Source organism: Apium graveolens, chromosome 8 (genome assembly GCF_009905375.1).
Source record: "Apium graveolens cultivar Ventura chromosome 8, ASM990537v1, whole genome shotgun sequence".
In the NCBI taxonomy this organism is placed as follows: domain Eukaryota; kingdom Viridiplantae; phylum Streptophyta; class Magnoliopsida; order Apiales; family Apiaceae; genus Apium; species Apium graveolens.
Window position 1 is genome coordinate 13,867,365 of NC_133654.1, and position 20,058 is coordinate 13,887,422.

The window sequence follows — 20,058 nt, forward strand, 5'->3', positions numbered from 1 at the left end:
AGGCAGCTAGCTATCGAAATAGCATGACTCAAGTAGAACGGGGTAGGAAACACAACCATAATCTTATGAGACTGTCCCTTGCTAACCACACCACTGCACCAGGCCCATCTACTGAAGTTCATCAACCTTGTATGAACCTGACTCTATTAAATGAATATATGGACTACCAATCAAACTTAAGCTGCAGTAACAATCTGATGTAGAGTGGTTATTGGTTTATACTCTTTTGTCTTTTTTGTTCTTGCTAGTTTTCATATATATTATATATACATATATGAGAACAAGCCTGAAGATCTTTAGATTGAACTTGCAATCTTACCAAGTCTGTTAAAACTTAATGTTGCTTACGTGAAGAAGGGGCACTATCGAATCTTATACATCAATTTGCAAATCCCTGAACCATAGCTCATATAAGTTAGAACTAATGATCCCTAAAGCCAAGACTATATTCTGCTAGATTCAGGGATACTAGACATAATATAGAGTCAGGTTCCAACCAATAAAAAAGGCAGACAGATTAAAGTCATATCTAGGAGGTCGGAACCATGAAGATCAGTAGATCTCGTCAAGTAATAAAAATTCTAAAAGACTGAAACAGACAGCTATATATTTGAACCTTCAAATTCTTATTTTGTTTCTGATATCTCATGCTCTTCCCCGAAAGTTAATCTAATTTGTCAAAATTCCACAAATCTATGGCTTTAGCAAAGTCTTTATTTTTCGAACTCTACATGGACACCACCTACGCACGTGAACTTGTCCAGTGTCTAGTCACATGCTTCATACAAATTCATTCAGCATTATAGATTGGGAACCTGATCAGAATGTGCTCCAACAAGTAGGGTGTGGGATGCTGGAGGCAGGCTGATGTGTCGATTGACAAAATAACTGATGAAAGTTCATCGTATCTTGTCAGAACAACACGTGTGCCAATTTCATATATGGGTATAGTTTATCATCTGGTTCCTCTCTTTCCAAATGATGTGGTTCTGTGTCAGCAATATAATAGTCATCGGAGACATCCACCCTTTTAATCTTTCCTTAAAAAGAGATCCCATTGACTCTGTTATTATCAATGTCTCGACCTACTCGATGTATCGTGTGTTTCAGTTGCAATATTAAGCATCCCAACTTCATTAGAATTCTTCTACTCCCCAGAATAAAAAGTAAAAGAAACTAATGTAGAATCAATTTCACCCTGAGACTGAGCCCCGTAATAATCACCCTTACACAACTTGAACTACTTAAATTGATAATAGTACACAGCATTGCATTATCATCCAACTATTACTTATTTACAGCTCGGTCTTAAGCATTTCTATCTTATCTTAGTATATGCAAAGTTTTGAATATAACACTTTCTGCATGATCAAGGAAGCAACAGGTAAAGCCATAATCATGCTACAGGATAATATTACTTGGAATTCTCATCGATGGTCCCCGTTAGAGACTAACAGAAGCAACCAATCATCTGTTACTTCTATAATTTCACCAGCATGGTGGAAAAGCTCTGTGGTCCTTGAACATTCTCGAATAGTGCATAATTAAACTAATTAATGACTTGCATAGTAAAGGAATACGTATTTTAAACGATAAAATTTGCTTTGATAGAGAACACACCTTTAACGAGCACCTAGTCAATTACTGAACCTGCAACGGCGCAGTCTTCAACTGCCATAGCTTTAATCGCTGAAAAGCAATGGGATTACCAAATATTAGTAGGGTTTTTGAAATGTAATGTGTGTATGCACAACTTACTCCTAGCCAAGTAGCAGATGACTTAACGTCAAGACAGTTACAATCTGATTTTCTTCAGAAAAAATATACAAGCCCAATAAACAATAGCCTAGAAATTTTAAATATACATAGAAGATCAAAGGTACAGAAGAGGGGTTTCCACTTGAAGTTAACAAACCACATTACGAAGCAACATGTTTGCGCATATACTCTATGTACAACACATGCTAGTTGTCCTCAGTAAGTCCAAGATTTCACTTGGGAATAAGAGCAACGAGTTTAAAAAAGATCACGGATTATATTCAAGCAAGGCAATGAACATTGAGACTATTTAGTTTGCCCAGAAACAGATGTCGTTTAATTACATACAAACAGAGATAGGGATGTGAAAAATCCCACATTCTGCATCACATGTATGAGATCATACTGAGAGATTTGAAAGGTGGCTGCAAATATTTGGGAAGTTCGAGGTAATTTTCTCTAATTCGATCTCCATTTTGTGTAAAGGTGACACTATACTTCTATAACAGAGAAAGAGACATCGAACATACAGACATACGTCTCTATAAGTGTCACTCCTAACTAAAACTTTTGTCCAGGCTAGAACAGTAGAACATGCATAATACATCTGAGGTACAATACTCTAAATAATTAGAATGCAAAGATTAAATCAAATATTTACTGAGGAACTGGCTGTGCCATTCGATTTAATATTCAACAAATAAAAACTCAAGTTGCTTATGTGTAGTTCTAACTTCTAAAGAATAACAAGTATACCTCAGTGCAGGCCCGTCCCAAATATTTGGAGGGCCTTTGCTAATTGTAAGATTGGCCCTTTAAATGCCAAAATAATATTTCTAAAAAAATGTAAAAATAACGCACATACAAGTATTTCATATATGAAAAAAATTATTAAAAATGAATCATAGGAACAACTCTAACACAAGTTTAAATATCATAGGAAAAACTCAAGTTAAAATGCTCAGAAATTACGATATAATAAAACACTTATATGCATTTGATCATTTCAGGAGCCCCAAATGTCTCCTTGCACACACCCTCGTCTACACCCTTGCCTCTCTGAATTGTGAGACCAAATATAAATTATATTACATGTATAACAACACTAACATTAAATATACAACCATAAGAACACCCCCATACTATATCGACTATTATCGATCTGAGCCACAGCATAATTCACAACAATAATAACAGCCTAAACAAGATAGGGCACCACAGAACTGTATGAACACAATTGCACATCGGTCGTTTAGCCGAGAACAGATCTGAATGCAGCACATGCAGCAGCAACGGTCACACATCTTGCCGCAACAGTTTGAGGCTGCCTGCACAAACAATTCTCCAGGATCTGGTAATTTAACTTCATCTGACCCTGGAGGGGTGTTTTCTACTGTGGCAATTAGGTTTCCAAAACCAAATCCAAAGTTACCAAGTACTATTATCTTTTCGTGATCTGCCTCCTTGGGAACCTGCTTTTTCTGCAACATGTAAGTATATACTACAATTAGAATTATATCATACCAATAAATTATACGCACATGCACAAAACAAACACAGATGCATGCACTCATAATAATCTGTTCTATTCACATACATATGTTATAAATCAGCTGAAGATGTATACAAACAAGTGTCCAGAAATTACGCTGTACACATTTATGTAATTGGCGTAGTTGTCCCAAAAAACACAGGCATTAAGCACTATCTTGTATAGGTTCCTGACTCATTTGATATTTTTTACTCTGTTTCACTAAAAAAATGAGAAGAGCTTATACCCCTTCACAAGTATGTCAGTTAGACCAATATACATAAAGGAGGGAGAATCATGCAGAGCAAGAAAAGTTCAGGATCAATCTTCCAAAAGAGACCTCTAGCTGTATTACTATTACTAAAGAAAATGTTGTTTTGTTTCAAAATTTCACTTCCAAATGTATCGGTGAATGGTGATGACAAATTCCAAGATTTTTAGCAAGTAATATGGCTCAGAATTGATCTCAGGTATAGTCTTTCACTAATAACATACACCTCATTGTTAGAGCATTCCAACCAAAAATAAATTTATGTAATTTACTAGGTAAACCAAATTTCCTAGACTGACATTGCACTATATCGTGATTCGTGGGACTAGGGATCACTTTTGCGGCGGCTTAACGGATTTCATCTTGCTAATCAAACATTTAAAACTGAGCAACTACAGAGTTTACCATCTCCTTGTATATATATGAGATTTGATACACAACCATACGTCGTCGAAGGTTCACTTACACATGTACATCTCAGAAACTGCATACCTTTTTCTTTTCAGCTGAGTCCGTTGTGCCTTTCTTTCCCTTGCCGTTTTCAGCTGAGTCCGCTGTGTTTGTCTCAAGCAAGATCACACGGGTGTACTCAGAAATCACTGAGTTCTGCATGCTAAGTTTGACAATCTGGCAGTGCAATGTAACAAAATATATAGTAAAGAAAAAAGCAACTGGCTTTAAACAAACTGCAAGCTGGTAAGGTGCATACTAGTGCATATGAATCATCTGAATATTTGTTTCAAATCGTGTTCCTAAAGAAAAATATTAAAAAAACAAATTTAGAGTACAGAAAAAACAATTGGCTTTAAAGAAACTGAAGATGGTAAGGCGTATACCAGTGCATGTGAACCATATGAATATTTGTTTTAAATCGTGTTCACTAAAGAAAAATATTAAAAAGATAAAAATATTTGTTTGTGATCACCTTAACTAAAGAAATATATTAAGTAGATATTAAGCAAAAATGCAACTAGTTCAAAGAAAACCTTAAGAAGATATTAACATGCCTAACTTATTAGGTTAATTACCTAATTGATTCTGTTATATAGCAGCACATAGTACACATTAGTGGAATATTTCCATAAACTACCTGCATCGTATGAATAATTGTTTCTAATCGTCTTCACTTGAGAAAATACTAAGAAGATTATTAAGCAAAATGTAACTAATTCAAAGAAAACTTTAAGACAATATTATCATGTAATTTATGGCAATCTCCCAATACTGAGTGCTATTGCTGCTTTATAACAGAATCATCAAGGTAAACAACCTAATAAGATAAATAAAATATTGAAAAGGATAGTTTAGTCGGATGCTGCTTACGAAGGTTCACTAATATGCCATATAAATTAGGTCTCTGAATAGCTCTATATAAGCATTCTATCAGAGATGCTTTCTCAAATCAAAAGTTTACCACCTTTACATCAATTTCCAGCGGTAGAGCATGCGGAACTGTACACAGGTTGCTACTCAGTATAAGAATTAAATGTTGTAAAGTAATACCTTATCCTCTAGAGCTTTATTTTCTGAAAGCCATGCTTGAGCTGTGTATAAATCAATTTGTTGCTTCGCAAGTATCTGTATAACAAAGGGAAACACTCAATTAAAAGTTGAAACAGTATTATATATGTTGCAAAGTTGCATTGTACAGAGATAATTTCATAATAACAATCAGGAAAGGATTAAAAAGTCTAGATACAATCATAACAAGAAAATAATGAACGAAGATCATACATGTTGTGAAGTCGTACATAGACTATTGTATTGAGCTAACATAGCTTCATCACTCAGACAAAAACAGACATAATCAAACAGCATACTGAAGCGGGGTAAATAAGTTAGAACATATACTAGTGATTGATAGATACATTCTTTTACCATTCCGAAAGCCAGCTAAATGACTGCATTTTTTTTGCTAAATGAAATTATTGCAAATTTATCATACTTCTGGAAGTTGTGAACTTGTGATATTATATTGCCACTATGATCAAGTGGGCTCTTAAAACAGTCAGTAATTACTTTTTGGAGGGTTTTCAAAAGAAATGTACCCCGTCCAGAAATTAATTACAGGTGACATGTATATAGACACTATATAGTGCAATCTGAAGAGTGGATTATTACAGCTTAAATGACCTCAAGACACCACATTAAATCAAAATCTGGTAAAACATAGTGATTTTACTTCATAAGACATAAGTTGTCAACTTACCTTGTCAAGAGGTATGTCCTTCGCCTCTTGAACCTTCAAGTCTATTGAGAAATTGCTCATATCTGCCAAGACGCCTTTAAGTTGAATAGTACTAGGAAAATCTCCTCGGTATCTCCCAGATATGATTAATGGGCTCTCTAATAGAAGGTCAGGTATACATGAAGGATACACCTGCACAATTATAATTCAGAAAATCAAAATTGAGATTCTATAAGATTATTCAGAATCAGTTCTAAATGAACGTAATTACAAAATAAAAAAAATTAAAGCACAAAAAAATATAGCTGCTCATTTCACGCTTACGAAGTTCCGAGAAAGAAGCAATATACATGACAATTTAGTAAAATGTTAATGGTCAAAGGTGTAAGAATGCAGAACTACATGACTGCATGTGTGCAGTGTTCATTGCAATGTACAACCTATGATGAATCCATGACACCAAATGAAACCACGTCTTATTAGTACAACCTTGTTATGCAACTGAAGTAGGATACGCTTGGGACTAGACAACACTAATAATTCTAAAAGCTAGTGAGAAATCAACTCAATGCATAATGCTTACCTCAAGATCATCAAGATCGAGATTGTCTAAATTGTTGATGCTAATGTTTGCAAGAATGGTGTAGAAGGTCCTGGTAAAGAAGCCTTTCATTCGAACTTCAATCGAATCTGAACAAGCATCAAAGATATTATTATTAGGCTTTTCACTAATATCCTCATTATTAATACAAAATCAGTAGATAGTATTATTTTTGAAAAGAAAAGAGGCACCAACTAGATGGCTTAATGGAAACTCACACATAAGCATCTAGAGAAAGAGAAGGCAATATCTCTAAAAGAAAAATAATTATAAAAGAAAAATAATTACTGTTGCAAGTGATCCCACTATACTAAGCATTAGAGAAAATCTGATACATTGCTAAAACTGGTTCTATAAATATATATATATGAGAACAGATTTAGAACTACTTAATTCGGTGTGCGCGCACAGATATGCATTAGTACATAGATACATGTATGTATGACACTGCATTTTCGATTTTGCTGTCCAAAAACGAATTTTAACAAAAAACAAAACTTTCTAACCAAGTTACAAAAACTATAAAAATAAAAATAAATAGATGTCCTATTGTCTGGTTTACAATGAGGTGGATATATTGACATTCATAGCTAAGCAACACTTGACATATTTATTATTTTCTGGAATTTTGACAATAAGATGAGTTGAACTATCAAGATAAGTGTGCATCTTAACTTATCTATGAATTCTACAATCTAGGAGAAGGATCAAAACAAATATCAAATTTTTGAAGCAACCTGCATCATAAGCACCATCATAACAACCCCTGCCAATTGTTGCAAGCATTCGCAGAAAATAGTGATTACAGAAGGAGCCTGCAAAGGAGTAATATAAATATTTAATCAATGTTCCAAAAAGAAACAAAATCTGACACCTGTTTACGGAAATTGAATAATCTCTCAACTACAACTGATGAAGCCTATGACAATCTTAAACTTGATTAATTTATTTATATTCAAAATAGGAAATATCCAAATCTTGGAAACAAAATAATTACCTTTGAATGGGAAATGGTGAAAGTGTTGAGCGGAATCAAAGGACAAAAGAAAAATGTTTACATAAACACCAAAAAACAAAATTAATTATTTATAGGAAAAAAATAATATTTTAATATATTCGGAATTCAGCCTAAAAGGATTAAAAAAAGTTTTCTTTTGCTTTTTTGGTTATGGTCAATTACAGAAATGGAGTAAAGGGGTCTCCACTAGACTACAATGCCCAGGATGATAAGTTTAATATTAAGGACAACAAAAAGTAAGCTTCTCAGATATAAGTGTACATATTGAGCAATAATTAGGTATTCCAAAAACCAAACTAAGTATTACCTATGCCAAATGTGTAAAGACGGGGGCTTATTGATCCTTGATTTTTTAGATGACTCTTCATAACATCACAAATGTTTCTCTCATTTTCAACTGCCCCGTCAGTAATCAGGAAGATAACAGGAGTGCACTTGGGGGCATTGGAGATCATCTCTACGGCCTACGGAAGAACACATACAAGAGTAAACTTCATATAACATATATCCATGGAGCTTCTGTCGTTATTGCATCATCAACCAATTTATAGTTGCATATTAGGATCCACAGATATGTACATTGCATATAAAGAAAAGTAACTAGTAACCATCTAAGTTTGTAAATCAAGTGGATATAGTACAAGACCTGATTCAACGGAAGCAAAATATTTGTACCACCGCGGGCAATCATATTCATGCTCATCCAGTCAGTTACTTTCTCAACAGATTTCTTAGTAGCCAGTTCCATAGACAGCGAGAACAGATGAACTTCATCATTAAATGCTATTACATTAAACGAGTCTCCATGATCAAGCTTTGAGAGTGCTGCAGCAAGAGCATTTTTTGTACCCTCAAGTGGCTTCCCCCGCATGCTTTCACTTATGTCAACAACAAATATTACTTCCTTCCTGAAAACCTATCAAATATTGAGTAAGATGATTAGATTTTTAGTTTGTCGGGTCCATGCATATTAGTTGTAAACGGATGATAAACAGAACTTTGTGACTGACTAATTCATATGCAAGGCATGCAGCCAAGAAAGACATTTTTATACGTATTTCAGTCTAATATCTCTTCTATCACAAAGATTTATGACAAAATTGTTTAGGCTAAGACATTGCTGGCCTGGTTTCTATTAATTTTTGTGTTCTAAAGACACTGAGCTACTAGTCTACTGCTGTAACTGTTTACTTATATCAAGAAATTTAGTAGTTAGATCAGCAATTAATTAAACTGAATAAATTTACTAATAATAAGTTGTAAACTGATAATGAACAGAACAATGTGCCTTTCTGAATTTGTATGCAAGGTACACAGCCAAGAAGGAACCATTCAATATAATTAAACCTTATTGCATTTTAAATTTCTCTACCAAAGACGTATGGCTAAGACATAGCTAGCTTCTAATTGTTCTTTTGTGTTCAAATGACACCGACTACTTCTGTTTTCCATAAAATATAGTCAAGAGTGCATGCAATTAGCTCTGAATTGAATTGTGCAGATATAACTGAAAGGACAACTAAAAGTAACGAAGAAGAATCATCCTAGTATCAGGATTTGGATCGACTGGTCTTAAAATGGTGACTAAAAATAACCTTTAAAAAGTCAACTTGCTCTGCTATGGACTTGAGGAAATTCTTGACACTTGGATGACTACATGGAACATCAACAAAGAAAGCAACTCTTTTTGTATGTAACCAACAACAAAACTACTCTATATGAGCTTACTACAACAATAATATTCCAATCAGAGAACCAAACAGAAATTTAGCTGGGTTCAAAGTACACAATTCAATAGGGATTTCAGAATATACACCTCGGCCCTATTTACCTATCTTCTCTATTTATTTCATTTGTCAATATATTTTAAGATGTAGCTTAAGATCTCTTGTTTGTTTTCCAAATCATGGGGTACTTCAGAAGACGTTCCTGCACACAGTGACCTTTCTATCTGTTTTTCTATCTACTTCCCTTAAAATATTTCCTAAGAGGTTCACAAGTATGTGCCAATGTACTCGTAAACCACCATCATTCCACTAACTTGCTCCAGGTCTCCACCTGATACTGGTAGGCGCCAATAAATTCATCACCAATACCATCGAGGAAAATTCTTTAAAGGGTAAAAAAGCATACAATGAGAAATGCAGGATCCTTACCTTTTTGTTCTGTTCGCTTCCTGCAAACAGAGAGACGCAAAACATCTCCCTCTGGTCGATGTCAAACTTCATTGGTGATTGCAAAATAACACTACCGGAAAGACTAGATGATACCTGAAAAGAGATGGATGCATGAAAGGATAAATTAAAAGGAAACAGTACCAGCGCATCAGATTGCGCTTGTAAGCTTAAGAAAGCTTTGGCACCATCTAGCCCCCACTAATGTTAAGTAAGCCTAAAATAGAATTAATGCATAGAGAATTGTTCTATCTTTTTCGTTTATTGGGCCTAGCAAAAAAAAAACTTACACCATAAGTAATGACAAAGTCACTGTTTGACCACGTGAGAACTTCTGTATCATACAAAAAACTCAACTTTTCCCCATGGCGTCTTAATTCCTGAAATAAAAATATACAATGCTTAGGTTTAATATACTCAAAACAAATAAGTGAGACAAAAAACAGCTGTACCTTCAGCGGATGACTGATTGTCTTGCACAATACTTCAGTACCAGGACCAGCGTTCACATTGAGTCGTATTTTTTCTTTTTTGGACATTTTTTTCCCTACAGGGGTGACAAACTCTGGGAAACTATATGGTACAGTCAATGTAAATTCGCCACCTTGATACGATAGTTTCTGGGACCATCTTACTGTAATTGAGAGGTTGGAACCTCCGTAAACCTGTGAAGAATATATAAAACCCAGGCATAAAGGTACAGATCTAAATATAAATCTTAAACACGAACTGCAATAGGAACATACCTCAGGTATTGTAAATATATATATGTGGGGCTTTAGAAAGCCTCCATTTTCATATTTCGGCAGTTTTTCCATGTCATTGTCATCCATAGCTACCAACTTACTAGAATATGATTTTCCAGGTACCTCAACTTCAATACCTAGAATTGAACCCTGTTAGCAAATAATGTATTACTTGAGAACGAGAAGAAAATAGCTAATTGTGACAGATCTTTGTATTGACTATTGAGTACAGAAATTCTTAAAACATGCCTTATAAATATGTTGAGAGTCATGGAGTGTCTTACTGTGGCAAACATGTCTATTGCTAATAGGTCAAGAAATTGATTCTCAACCCCCACCCCAAAAAAAAACTTAAGAATATATCAGGTACATAAAAAAAGTCATATATACACAAGCCCATATAGTTAACATAAGTCCTTAAAGGATAAAAACAGTTTGTCCCTCTAGCTTACAAATTATTCACTTGTAAAATTTTGTTTGAAATAATATTGCAGTAAATTAACGGAAACACGTATGTTACCAAAAATTGAGCAATTAATCAGGGTCTAAATATAGCTAAGGAACTACAAAAAACTACCGGAGATAAAACATTAACAAAATACTAATTCAATACTTATTTCCAACTCTCCGATTCCCCTGAAAAAATCTGCGAACTTACCTTGCAACCAAAATAGTTTTTTTTACAATTTTCTTTTTTTAAAAAGTCCTTTAATTTTGTTTCTTCCAGTTGCAAATTTTATGTTTGAGTTACATTGCAATGCAAAATCTGCATTTTTGTCAAAAATATTAAAATTCATAATTTCCGTATAAAACTTTAAAAAATGTGCTTTTGAAAACATTTTTTTGTATTTTTGCGAAAAAGTCTTCAAAGTTATGCATTAAACCCCCAAAACTCACTCCACGATAATACGAAACTCAAATAGCACAATTCAGCAACAATTCCACTAAATTCAACTCCAATACACAATCAAAATATCACAGCACACATACAAACACATTTCTACACAAATTACAATCAAAATCATACCTGTTCGCCCATCGGAACCGCGACGCGACACGGACACTTCTTACTCCCCATAACACAATGAACTCGCCACGATCCACTCATCTTCACAACCGCCGTATCCAACACACACTCCACTTCAACCTCAACTCCATTCATCTGTAACGGAATCAACGCCGGCGGATCGCACCTGCCGTGCACGTGCGGCTGATAACTCGGAATATCCGGATTATCAACTATAACTGGATCGGAAATCACCGCGTACACCGTAAGCGCCGTCGGCAATAGCTTCGATTGCGACGACGACGATGACTTGATCATCGCTTCCATTGGCTTAGGAGGCGTTATTGACCGGTCTTTGCCGAAGTAGATTCGCTTCGATAAGCGAAGGCCGTCTTCGACGGCGTTGATGAACTCATCTGCCATGGATTAGTGTGTGTGATTGTGCGTGGAGGAAGTTAGGGTTTATGCTGATTGTGTGTATATGTGGAGCTGATAGAAAGAGAATGTGATACTGATGATCATTAATGAGAGAGGGGTGGGGTTTTTTAAATAGGTAAACGTTAGGATTGGGGCAAATAGAGTATGCTTGATGTTGTCCAGCCTGGACCCACTCCTTTTAACTGATTTTCATGCTTGATTTTTGTGGAGCAGCTTTCTGCTCCGTTAGTAGGTTTATGTTAAGCAATTGATTACTAATTTGCCTCTAATCTATAAGATCATACATATTTATTATAATTTTGTTTAATTCGTATTTATGAGTATTTTAATATAATGAAATTTTTATATTTAATATTAATATGTAATATTAATACGAAATTAAATATATTAACAATCAAAAGTGTGTATTGACAAATGTGTCCAACACAAAAAGTAAACATTTTTAGAGACGGAGGGAGTAGTTTTTTAAAGAGAAGTAAAATAGTGGATGAGAAGACAAAATACGGACTGAAAGTTTGTTAAATTATATTTTATTATGATTTATTTTCCCTCCTTTTAAAAAATCAGTAGCATAATTACGAGGAAACTACTTTACTTATCATATATTTCTTATCATTACTTTTTAAAACTCGGGAGTAAGGAGTTAAAAGTTTTTTATTTTCAAAGCAAAAATCAAGTGGAAATATCAAATTACCCTTATGTATTCACAGTAAACATCTACCCAAAAGATTAAGACAAAAATCTAACGAAAAGATTAAGGTAAGGATAATTTGGTAATTTTATATTCCATTACTCTGGAAATAAAAAATAATTCTGAAAATAATATTTCCATGTATGCAATATAAAACTGCTGACTTTTTTCGACTCATTCATTTTTTAGATTATTTTTTTAATGTTTGGAGTTGAATGTAAAGTATTTTTTTCATAATTTTCTTTTTAAATTTATTTTTATATCAAAATAATTTATGAAATTATATTTTAAAATAACGTTAAAATATGTGTCGAGTATCTTCCCCCAATATATATAAACTAGGGACAGAGGGAGTAGCGCGGTTCATATATATTGTGAAAATAAAAATAATTAGTTGTATATTTGTTTTGCTTTAATTAATTTTTTTAATTTTTAAAAAAATACAATTACGAAAGTTAGAAATAAGGTGAGGAATTGGATGAAGAACTTATCAATGCTTGAGTGACATTGATACGAAACCAAATAATGGGAGATTAAGGATGAAATTGATTGGTGATAGTGATTACGGCATTAATTTACGAAGATACTTACGGCTAACTTTATAATAATCATCATTAAAAGAAACTTGCTAATAAATAAAGATAATAAGAGAAAATGTAAACGTAAATGTAGAATACTTTTACTAAAGTGGAAGCAATATAAAATAAAATGAATATGAAGATGCAAGTTATACCTTTACTAGGCATCTGGATTATCGAATTGTGTAGTTGGATTAGTGGAAGTAGACGTTCACAATATTGTATTTGTGGATGCCTTTGTCACCGGCCCTATGCGGCATCCATTTTCCTATCATTCCTTATTATAATCATCACATATATGATATAATATTCCCCGACCTATCCAAGTAAAGAACTATTCAACTTAATTTAACAAATGTCTGCTTTGAAATGTATAGTATAATATATGAAGGGTTGAAACTTGAAAGCTGCCTTTGCCTTGCCGACAGAGTGTGCAAGCCAATTAAGCAAAACAACAAACTTAACTACTCCTTGACAAATGACAGCCAAATCCAAATGGTCCTATAAAGTATTAATATGTGATCAACATAATTATGCACTAGCCAAATCAAACTCTCAAACTCATTGTTTGCTCCTCCAGTCTGATTGCTCACTGATATTCCAAAAAGCAGAAATTACATGCATTATATTGAAGAAAAATGTAATTTACTCAAACAAAACAAAACATGAAAGGACTGGAAAATGATTATAATGTGTGAATTTAAAGAATATCAAATATTTGGCTCAAAATGTCAAAACACAGTAGGGGTTTAAATCTTTGATCCCCCCGTAAAAATCAAAATGTATATACTATATCCCCCCCCCCCCCCGCCAGACTTGGGGGTTAAGTTAAACTTTGGGTCTTAGCTTCACAAACTCTCTAACTATGTGTAATCACGAGTCGAAAGAAAGAATATGGTGTGGCTCTATGAACAATTTGCAAGTACAGTAACTAAAAAAAGAGTAATACTGATGCCTGTGACCTGATGACAACTTCCGAGAACACGTATGAAGTGTCCCAGTCCCGTATCTGGTTTCCACCAATTTAGCTTCTGTAGTGGTGGCATATACCAGAGAGCACATGGTGCTATTGCAACAGGAGGGCAAGGATTCTTTGTAAAGTATGAACATGCCGGCTTTGGACTAAATTTGTGCAAAAAGGAGTTCGTTCCATGTATCCGGAACCCCGGGTAGGCACCAGTGCAGGCAATCTTGCATTCCAGGTGTGGCTTTGATGCTGTATCGAGAAATATGACCCTCGTCTCTCAACTGAGAGATAGCTGTTATGTCCAAGAGTTTAACCCTGGTTCCCTTCACTGATCCAGCAGCAATTGGATCGATGGATTCATCTTGCAGAACCTGCAAGTCCCCAGATCGTGGGGTGGTATTATCACAGGTACCCCCAGTATTCCAATCTCCATTAAAAAAGTGTCTGGGTGAGATGGATCGATAGAAAGCTTTTAGGCCTGGATATTTGGGAAGTTCCGAGTTCACCCACTTGACAATACTGTAAATTGTAAAATTTTTAGCACCGGCAATGCCAGCAATATTTGCATTGGTATTAGGCTTGCCACCAACATGCATGATCCATCGATTAGCTTCAAGCTTCCCTCTATTCCAGTGATGTCCAGTATTGAGAACAAGAACATCAAACCTGTGAAGAAACCGTTGCAAAAAGGATGGAGGCCTATCAAGGTGCATGGCAAAATCAGTAAATGGGTTTGTAATATTAAGAGGCTCCAAGTCACAGAGACTCGCAGACCAATAATAGAGGATGGTAGTATTGGTGCTTGGGAACCGATATGCCCACCCATCAGGGCGTACATGACCTTTCTCTTTGACAAGACCATATTCCCAGCCAACATTAAGAACATCAGGCCTTTCTTCACCTTCAGTGACCATGCACATTAGCGACTGAAATTGTTGTCTGCCCAGTGAATCCCCAATAAAAGCTACAGTTTTATTCTGCATCCTGGAACATTTTGTCACAATCAACAGTCACTCTTATTGCACAAAAAACAGACAGTAAGATTTGAAAAATGCGCACATTTAAGTAATTGCGATAAATTAGAAGAAAGAGACTTAAGATAATGGTACAAAATGTTTTAGCATCAGATAATAGCAATTAGAAGTTGTTGTAAATAGGTTCTGGAAATAACTGAGAAGTAATATCAAGGAGCAAGTGAAACTGCAAAACTGGCATAGCAATTGGAGACTTGGAGTTACGTCAGGTTCACTTGTATGTTTCTAATAACTATTTTTCAGCAAAGGGATCATTAAATCAATAACGTAGTTTGAAGTCGAAGCGAGATGTAATGATGCTAATACCTGAAGCTGCACAATTAGCCTTTTGTTTAAGATGTACTATGACAGGTCTTGGTTTCAATAACGTTTGCTTCGTTTGAATCGTACTTGATAACAAGAACCTCTTAGACTACAGGTTACCAGGTTAGCAATACCACTTCGAATTAACTAACATAAGCCCATTATATAGATATGTGTATTTGTGAGGCCACAATTTATTATCGATAAACCTTGTACCTATTGTTGTTTATACAAAACACATAAATAAACATGAAATGAGTTTCCTTTGACTTTGTATAGTAGTACCTTCTCAGGAATTTAGATCCGGTAAAATTTTCCATTTCACAATCTTTTGGCTGCCACCTCAACTTCTCATATTCAAAATCTGTGCGTTGTGTCAAGCGGCAAGCCCACATTGATGACAGCCATTGCTTACAACCAAAGCCAGAATACAGAGGTCGATTGTCATCTAAAATCCATTTTCCTATGGCATAGCTACAGCCTGAAATAAGAGTGCCGGATATAGTAGTTACAGACCACGTACAAGTTGTAGTTGCAAAGTATTTGGACAGTTATTGGAAACAGACTTAAGTACAATTTTTGAGTTAAAATCCATAGGCGAGCACCCTCAGATGGGATGACTGAATAGTACTGGACTCTACCTTGACTTTTAGGAGGAGTCTTCACGTCCTCTTTTCCTATCAGTGATGAATTTGCAGTCACAGAGCTCAACGGTGCTACAGAATCCTGTGTTTGCTTGTGTGAATCCTCTTCGCGCTTTGTAGTGGTTTCTGCACCACCAGAATTAAATTCATAACACCAGAATTAGCAATGACTTGGAAATTAGAATGTAGACATGCAAACAGCATATTAAACTTCATAGCGAAAAGTTAAATTCAAAATCTCCAACTTGGGGCCATATTTACCAAGGAGGTAAATCATTCTAAAGGAGTTACAGTTACTAAATTGTTGAAGAGAATCTTTGAAAGAAGGGTCCTTATGGAAAAAGGATGTTTCATCTTGTTAATCATTCACAAGTCTATTTGCCGCTGTAGCTTTTAATTTAGCCAATTATAGTCATTACCCCCCCCCCCACTTTTTACAAAATAAAGAAAAGAAAAAAAATTCTACAACTTCTATTCCAAACAAGACAGGAAAGACAAAAAACAAGATGATGGAAAAAACAGAAATATTTTTGTAAACTAGAAGTTATTATGTAAATAGCTGTAGCATGCGCCAAGAGTATGCATAAACCTTGTTTTATTTCTGTAACCGTATAGAAACTAAATTCTACCTTGGATATTCTCATTTAAAGCTGTTAAATTCTCTTTCTCCGTGGTCGCCGTAGAAGAGATAGTGTCTGGGGAATTGACTGCTTCCTCTGGGGAATTGACTGGTACCTCTATGCCAACACTCGGACTCATTCCTTCTGAACCATTTACCCCTTTGGAAGCCTCTTTTTCTTTTACTTTGTCGGTTACCACTGTCAAGTGCATATTGAAATGTTGTTTTATTATTTAGAACTGTAACAACAGAAGGAGCATCTGGGAAAAAAATGGCAATGCAATTTCGCGACGGGAATGGATTCGACTGTCAAAATTAACTTTATCATAGTAGAAATCAGGGAATAAATAATACTTAAAGTCAATGCCAAGTCATACTGATGAGATCTCCAAAATATTTCCAATAAAAGCTACTAGCACTGCAGTCTTACCAAATGAAATTCTGCAGCTTAAGACAGGTTACTTGATAAAGTTTTTGTTATCTCTCTAACAACTTTTTAATGATAAAAATATTAAATTACTAACTACTACAAAGTTCTTATGTAGAAATAAGACTAGGCTCACAATCACATAAACAACCCTGGGACTGGGTTTATGAAAATTTTTGGAAGCCAATAGTACATCTTCAACCCCAAAAATTTCCAAACTTAATCCTAACAAATCTACCTCTATTGAACCACTATTTCGCTAATTCCTTTAAATCAGATAAGACAACAAAGTTGGCCGAACTAGCTTCTGGCTTAAACAAATTATCATCTTGCTACAGCATCATCATCTTGTAAAATAGTCCTCCCCTCTTCTCGATCACAAATCAACTCTTCTCACAATTCGGCCTATCTTGTAGTAAACACAAGATTCCCTCTTTGGAAGATGTGCAAATCTACCTGTATCACTCATCTACTCAAGATTACTCAAAGCTTCTTCGTACATTAATCGAAAGTACAAAATCTTTTAATACATAAATGTGGCCTTCATTTTCCATATTCATATAGCTGCTTAAGATTGATTTAGATCAGGTTCAGATTGATATAAAAGTACGGCTAATTCATTTAAGCCAGAAGCTAGGTCGGTCATCTTTGTCATCTGATTTATACGAATTAGCAGGGTTAAGTTTGGAATTTTTTGGGGGAAGAAGCGGTAACGGGTAAAATGGTGTACAAATTTTATTTTATTTTTTATCGTAGGTAACCCGCAGTCCCTACCCTTCGGGTGCGCGCACTGGGTAAACCCTACGGGCTCACACAATAGCCTGCAAACCACGTGAACCAGGTAAACCGCATTTAAGCGACAGGGAGGCATAATCATAAATTCTCCTCCCGTGGGATTCAAACCTGTGGTGTACAAAATATTGATGGCCCCAGGCCCAGGTTTGCTTATGTGATTGTGAGCCCAGAATTCTGTAACAAGACAAGAATGTGGCTTAATGAAAAGCTTGTATATCAGGAGGCAAACCTGGAAGTAGCTTTAAGGCTGCACCTTGAGAAGGAATTAAGGATGACACAATAGGGGCTTTTGCCCATCCGACTAATAGAACGGTTGTAAACGCAACAGCGGCAAGGAAGAGAGTTAGCTGTTTAGTACTCAGTCCATAGAAGCTGCCTTTCATCCTTACCCAAAATTAATCCTATCAGCTTCCCTCGATTTGCGTCAAACATCAAATTTCTAAATCTGCATAAAATACAAAGAAAAGTTCTTACAAACCATATATAAATCAACATTACTTAAATAGTTCGGATACAAAGTGAGTTTGTGCCTTTGTCCTTGCTCGATACAAATTGAGATGGGACCTAATTGAGCTGCAGATATCACAGCATTGCCCTCTCAATTTAAAAAGTCGAACGGGCTTGATGCTCATGCTCCTACGTATAAAAGATTTCTAATTTTGATAAACACGGACAGGTACTTTTCATTGCAGAACTCGACCAAATAATTACTCCCTCCGTCCCAGTGGGTTGTTTACATTGGGGGACGGGGAATCGACACGCATTTTAAGGCTCACATAAAACATGGTTCCCTAAATAATTTTAAATATTTTTTTCTTTTAAATAAAAGTATAATGTTTAAACTTTTATACAAAAAAAGAATATTCTAAATTTAAATTATAGAACAATTTTTTATAGTAGCCTTAAAATGCATCTCAGCGCGTGAGGAATAAGTACGTAGAGAATCCGGGGCATATTCTCTATAAATAAAACAACAGAGTAATTGAGCTTTACAGGTACTGTATAACCAATTTGTTACTTTGACTAAAGCAGCCAGAAACTCAACAATCAAGCCAATCATACCGCAGCTCGATAATATTAAACACTATCGTAAAAACATCCATATCCGAAACTCACTAATAAAATTCTAATAAAACATAGCATAACCTCTAGTTCACATCATTCATAATCCGAATTTACCTACAAATCTGGATCTAACGATATTTAAATTTAAAGTGGCAAATAAGCAGCCTAAAAGTAACAATAACACACTGCCAATCAAACTAGCTTAATGCATAACTAACTTTAGATCATACTAATTCAGAGTCACTATTTTCCGTAAAGTCTACGTACATCTTACCCTCCCCATTACTTCGAGTACGGGGTACGTTAACAACTAGAAATGAACCAACTAAAAGTACATGAAGACATACACGTATATTAAGAGTTACCTGAAAAATAGGAAAAGAAATCTGGATCTCGTAATTGAAAATCGGTGCGAGATGCTGAAATAAAAATAAAATGATAGAAATGAATAAAAGTTATAATTAATGAAAAAACGCGGAAAAGAGCAGAGCGGTGGAGTTGATGGAAAGAGGGAAGTGTTTGTATTGCGCTTGACATCTGCCATACTTGTAATTCAACTGTGTGTTTTATGCTAGTAGAAGCTTAGAATCTGTACCTTGTTTTTACCCAAAAGACGTGTCTGTGTGAGGTGTCGTGTGATTTTCATTTTTTTATTTTTAGTAGAATCATCATTGTGGTTTGAAAATACGGTCGTGTCCTTGTTGTTAATGCCTCTAATTTTTAATGATTTGACTAATACATTCTTTTGGTTACACAACAAATCTAATAAACTAAAATATAATATATGAAAAGAATAACGAGAGAGATGATTATCTGATTGTTATATGTCTTTTGTTATTGTCCGGAGAAACAGTGTATATGGTCCTCTTTATATAATTGCAAAATATCCCAATATTTTACTGATAAGTTACCGGGGATTACTTTTAAATAATCACTAACATGACCCGCCAAAATTTTTTATGTTAGGTGTCTACTCCCGCCTTTACCAGTTATTTTTTTATCAGGTGTCTACATCCCCGTGTAATACACATCCCCTACCTTCTCAATGTTTTCTCATCATTTGTGCTCTCCCATAATTATGGAGAAGGAGACGATTCAAGAGATTATATCATCCAATCCTATGAGGTAATATTTATTGATTGTTTACTTGTTATTTTCTTTTCTAAAATTTAAAAATTCTAATTGATTTAATAATATAAATTTC

The 20,058-nt window shown here is 34.9% G+C and overlaps 2 protein-coding genes across 4 annotated transcripts; both read right to left on the reverse strand.

Moving 5' to 3' along the window:
• Nucleotides 1-2,726: 2,726 nt before the first annotated feature.
• Nucleotides 2,727-11,844, reverse strand: LOC141677462 (uncharacterized). 2 transcript variants are annotated; one of them, XM_074483405.1, is made up of 13 exons: nt 11,315-11,838; nt 10,288-10,437; nt 9,994-10,206; nt 9,832-9,921; nt 9,524-9,637; nt 8,014-8,283; nt 7,675-7,831; nt 7,087-7,164; nt 6,332-6,438; nt 5,770-5,940; nt 5,064-5,138; nt 4,053-4,187; nt 2,727-3,239 (listed from the first exon to the last, which is right to left on the reverse strand). In XM_074483405.1, the coding sequence occupies exons 1-13, from the start codon at nt 11,714-11,716 to the stop codon at nt 2,913-2,915; spliced, it is 2,289 nt and encodes a 762-aa protein (XP_074339506.1). In that variant the 5' UTR covers nt 11,717-11,838; the 3' UTR covers nt 2,727-2,912. The 2 variants fall into 2 exon arrangements, with proteins under 2 accessions (XP_074339506.1, XP_074339508.1); XM_074483407.1 differs by lacking the exons at nt 2,727-3,239; nt 4,053-4,187 and adding an exon at nt 4,268-4,312 and having other exon boundaries at nt 11,315-11,844.
• A 1,831-nt stretch (nt 11,845-13,675) lies between these two features.
• On the reverse strand, nt 13,676-19,539 carry LOC141677930 (protein trichome birefringence-like 14). 2 transcript variants are annotated; one of them, XM_074484060.1, is made up of 7 exons: nt 19,450-19,539; nt 19,220-19,273; nt 18,019-18,234; nt 16,578-16,766; nt 15,946-16,074; nt 15,590-15,785; nt 13,676-14,951 (listed from the first exon to the last, which is right to left on the reverse strand). In XM_074484060.1, the coding sequence occupies exons 3-7, from the start codon at nt 18,170-18,172 to the stop codon at nt 14,123-14,125; spliced, it is 1,497 nt and encodes a 498-aa protein (XP_074340161.1). In that variant the 5' UTR covers nt 18,173-18,234; nt 19,220-19,273; nt 19,450-19,539; the 3' UTR covers nt 13,676-14,122. The 2 variants fall into 2 exon arrangements, with proteins under 2 accessions (XP_074340161.1, XP_074340160.1); XM_074484059.1 differs by lacking the exon at nt 19,450-19,539 and having other exon boundaries at nt 19,220-19,415.
• Between the last annotated feature and the right edge of the window lie 519 nt (nt 19,540-20,058).

Coding starts and splice junctions, on each gene's coding strand:
- LOC141677462 (XM_074483405.1), bottom strand. CDS start 11,716: ATGGCAGATGAGTTCATCAACGCCGTCGAAGACGGCCTTCGCTTATCG. Junction 10,438..11,314: donor CGGTTCCGATGGGCGAACAG/GTATGATTTTGA, acceptor ATTTGCTAACAG/GGTTCAATTCTAGGTATTGA. Junction 8,284..9,523: donor GAAGCGAACAGAACAAAAAG/GTAAGGATCCTG, acceptor AATATTTGATAG/GTTTTCAGGAAGGAAGTAAT.
- LOC141677930 (XM_074484060.1), bottom strand. CDS start 18,172: ATGAAAGGCAGCTTCTATGGACTGAGTACTAAACAGCTAACTCTCTTC. Junction 16,075..16,577: donor TTTAAATGAGAATATCCAAG/GTAGAATTTAGT, acceptor CTGGTGGTGCAG/AAACCACTACAAAGCGCGAA. Junction 14,952..15,589: donor GGATCTAAATTCCTGAGAAG/GTACTACTATAC, acceptor AAAATGTTCCAG/GATGCAGAATAAAACTGTAG.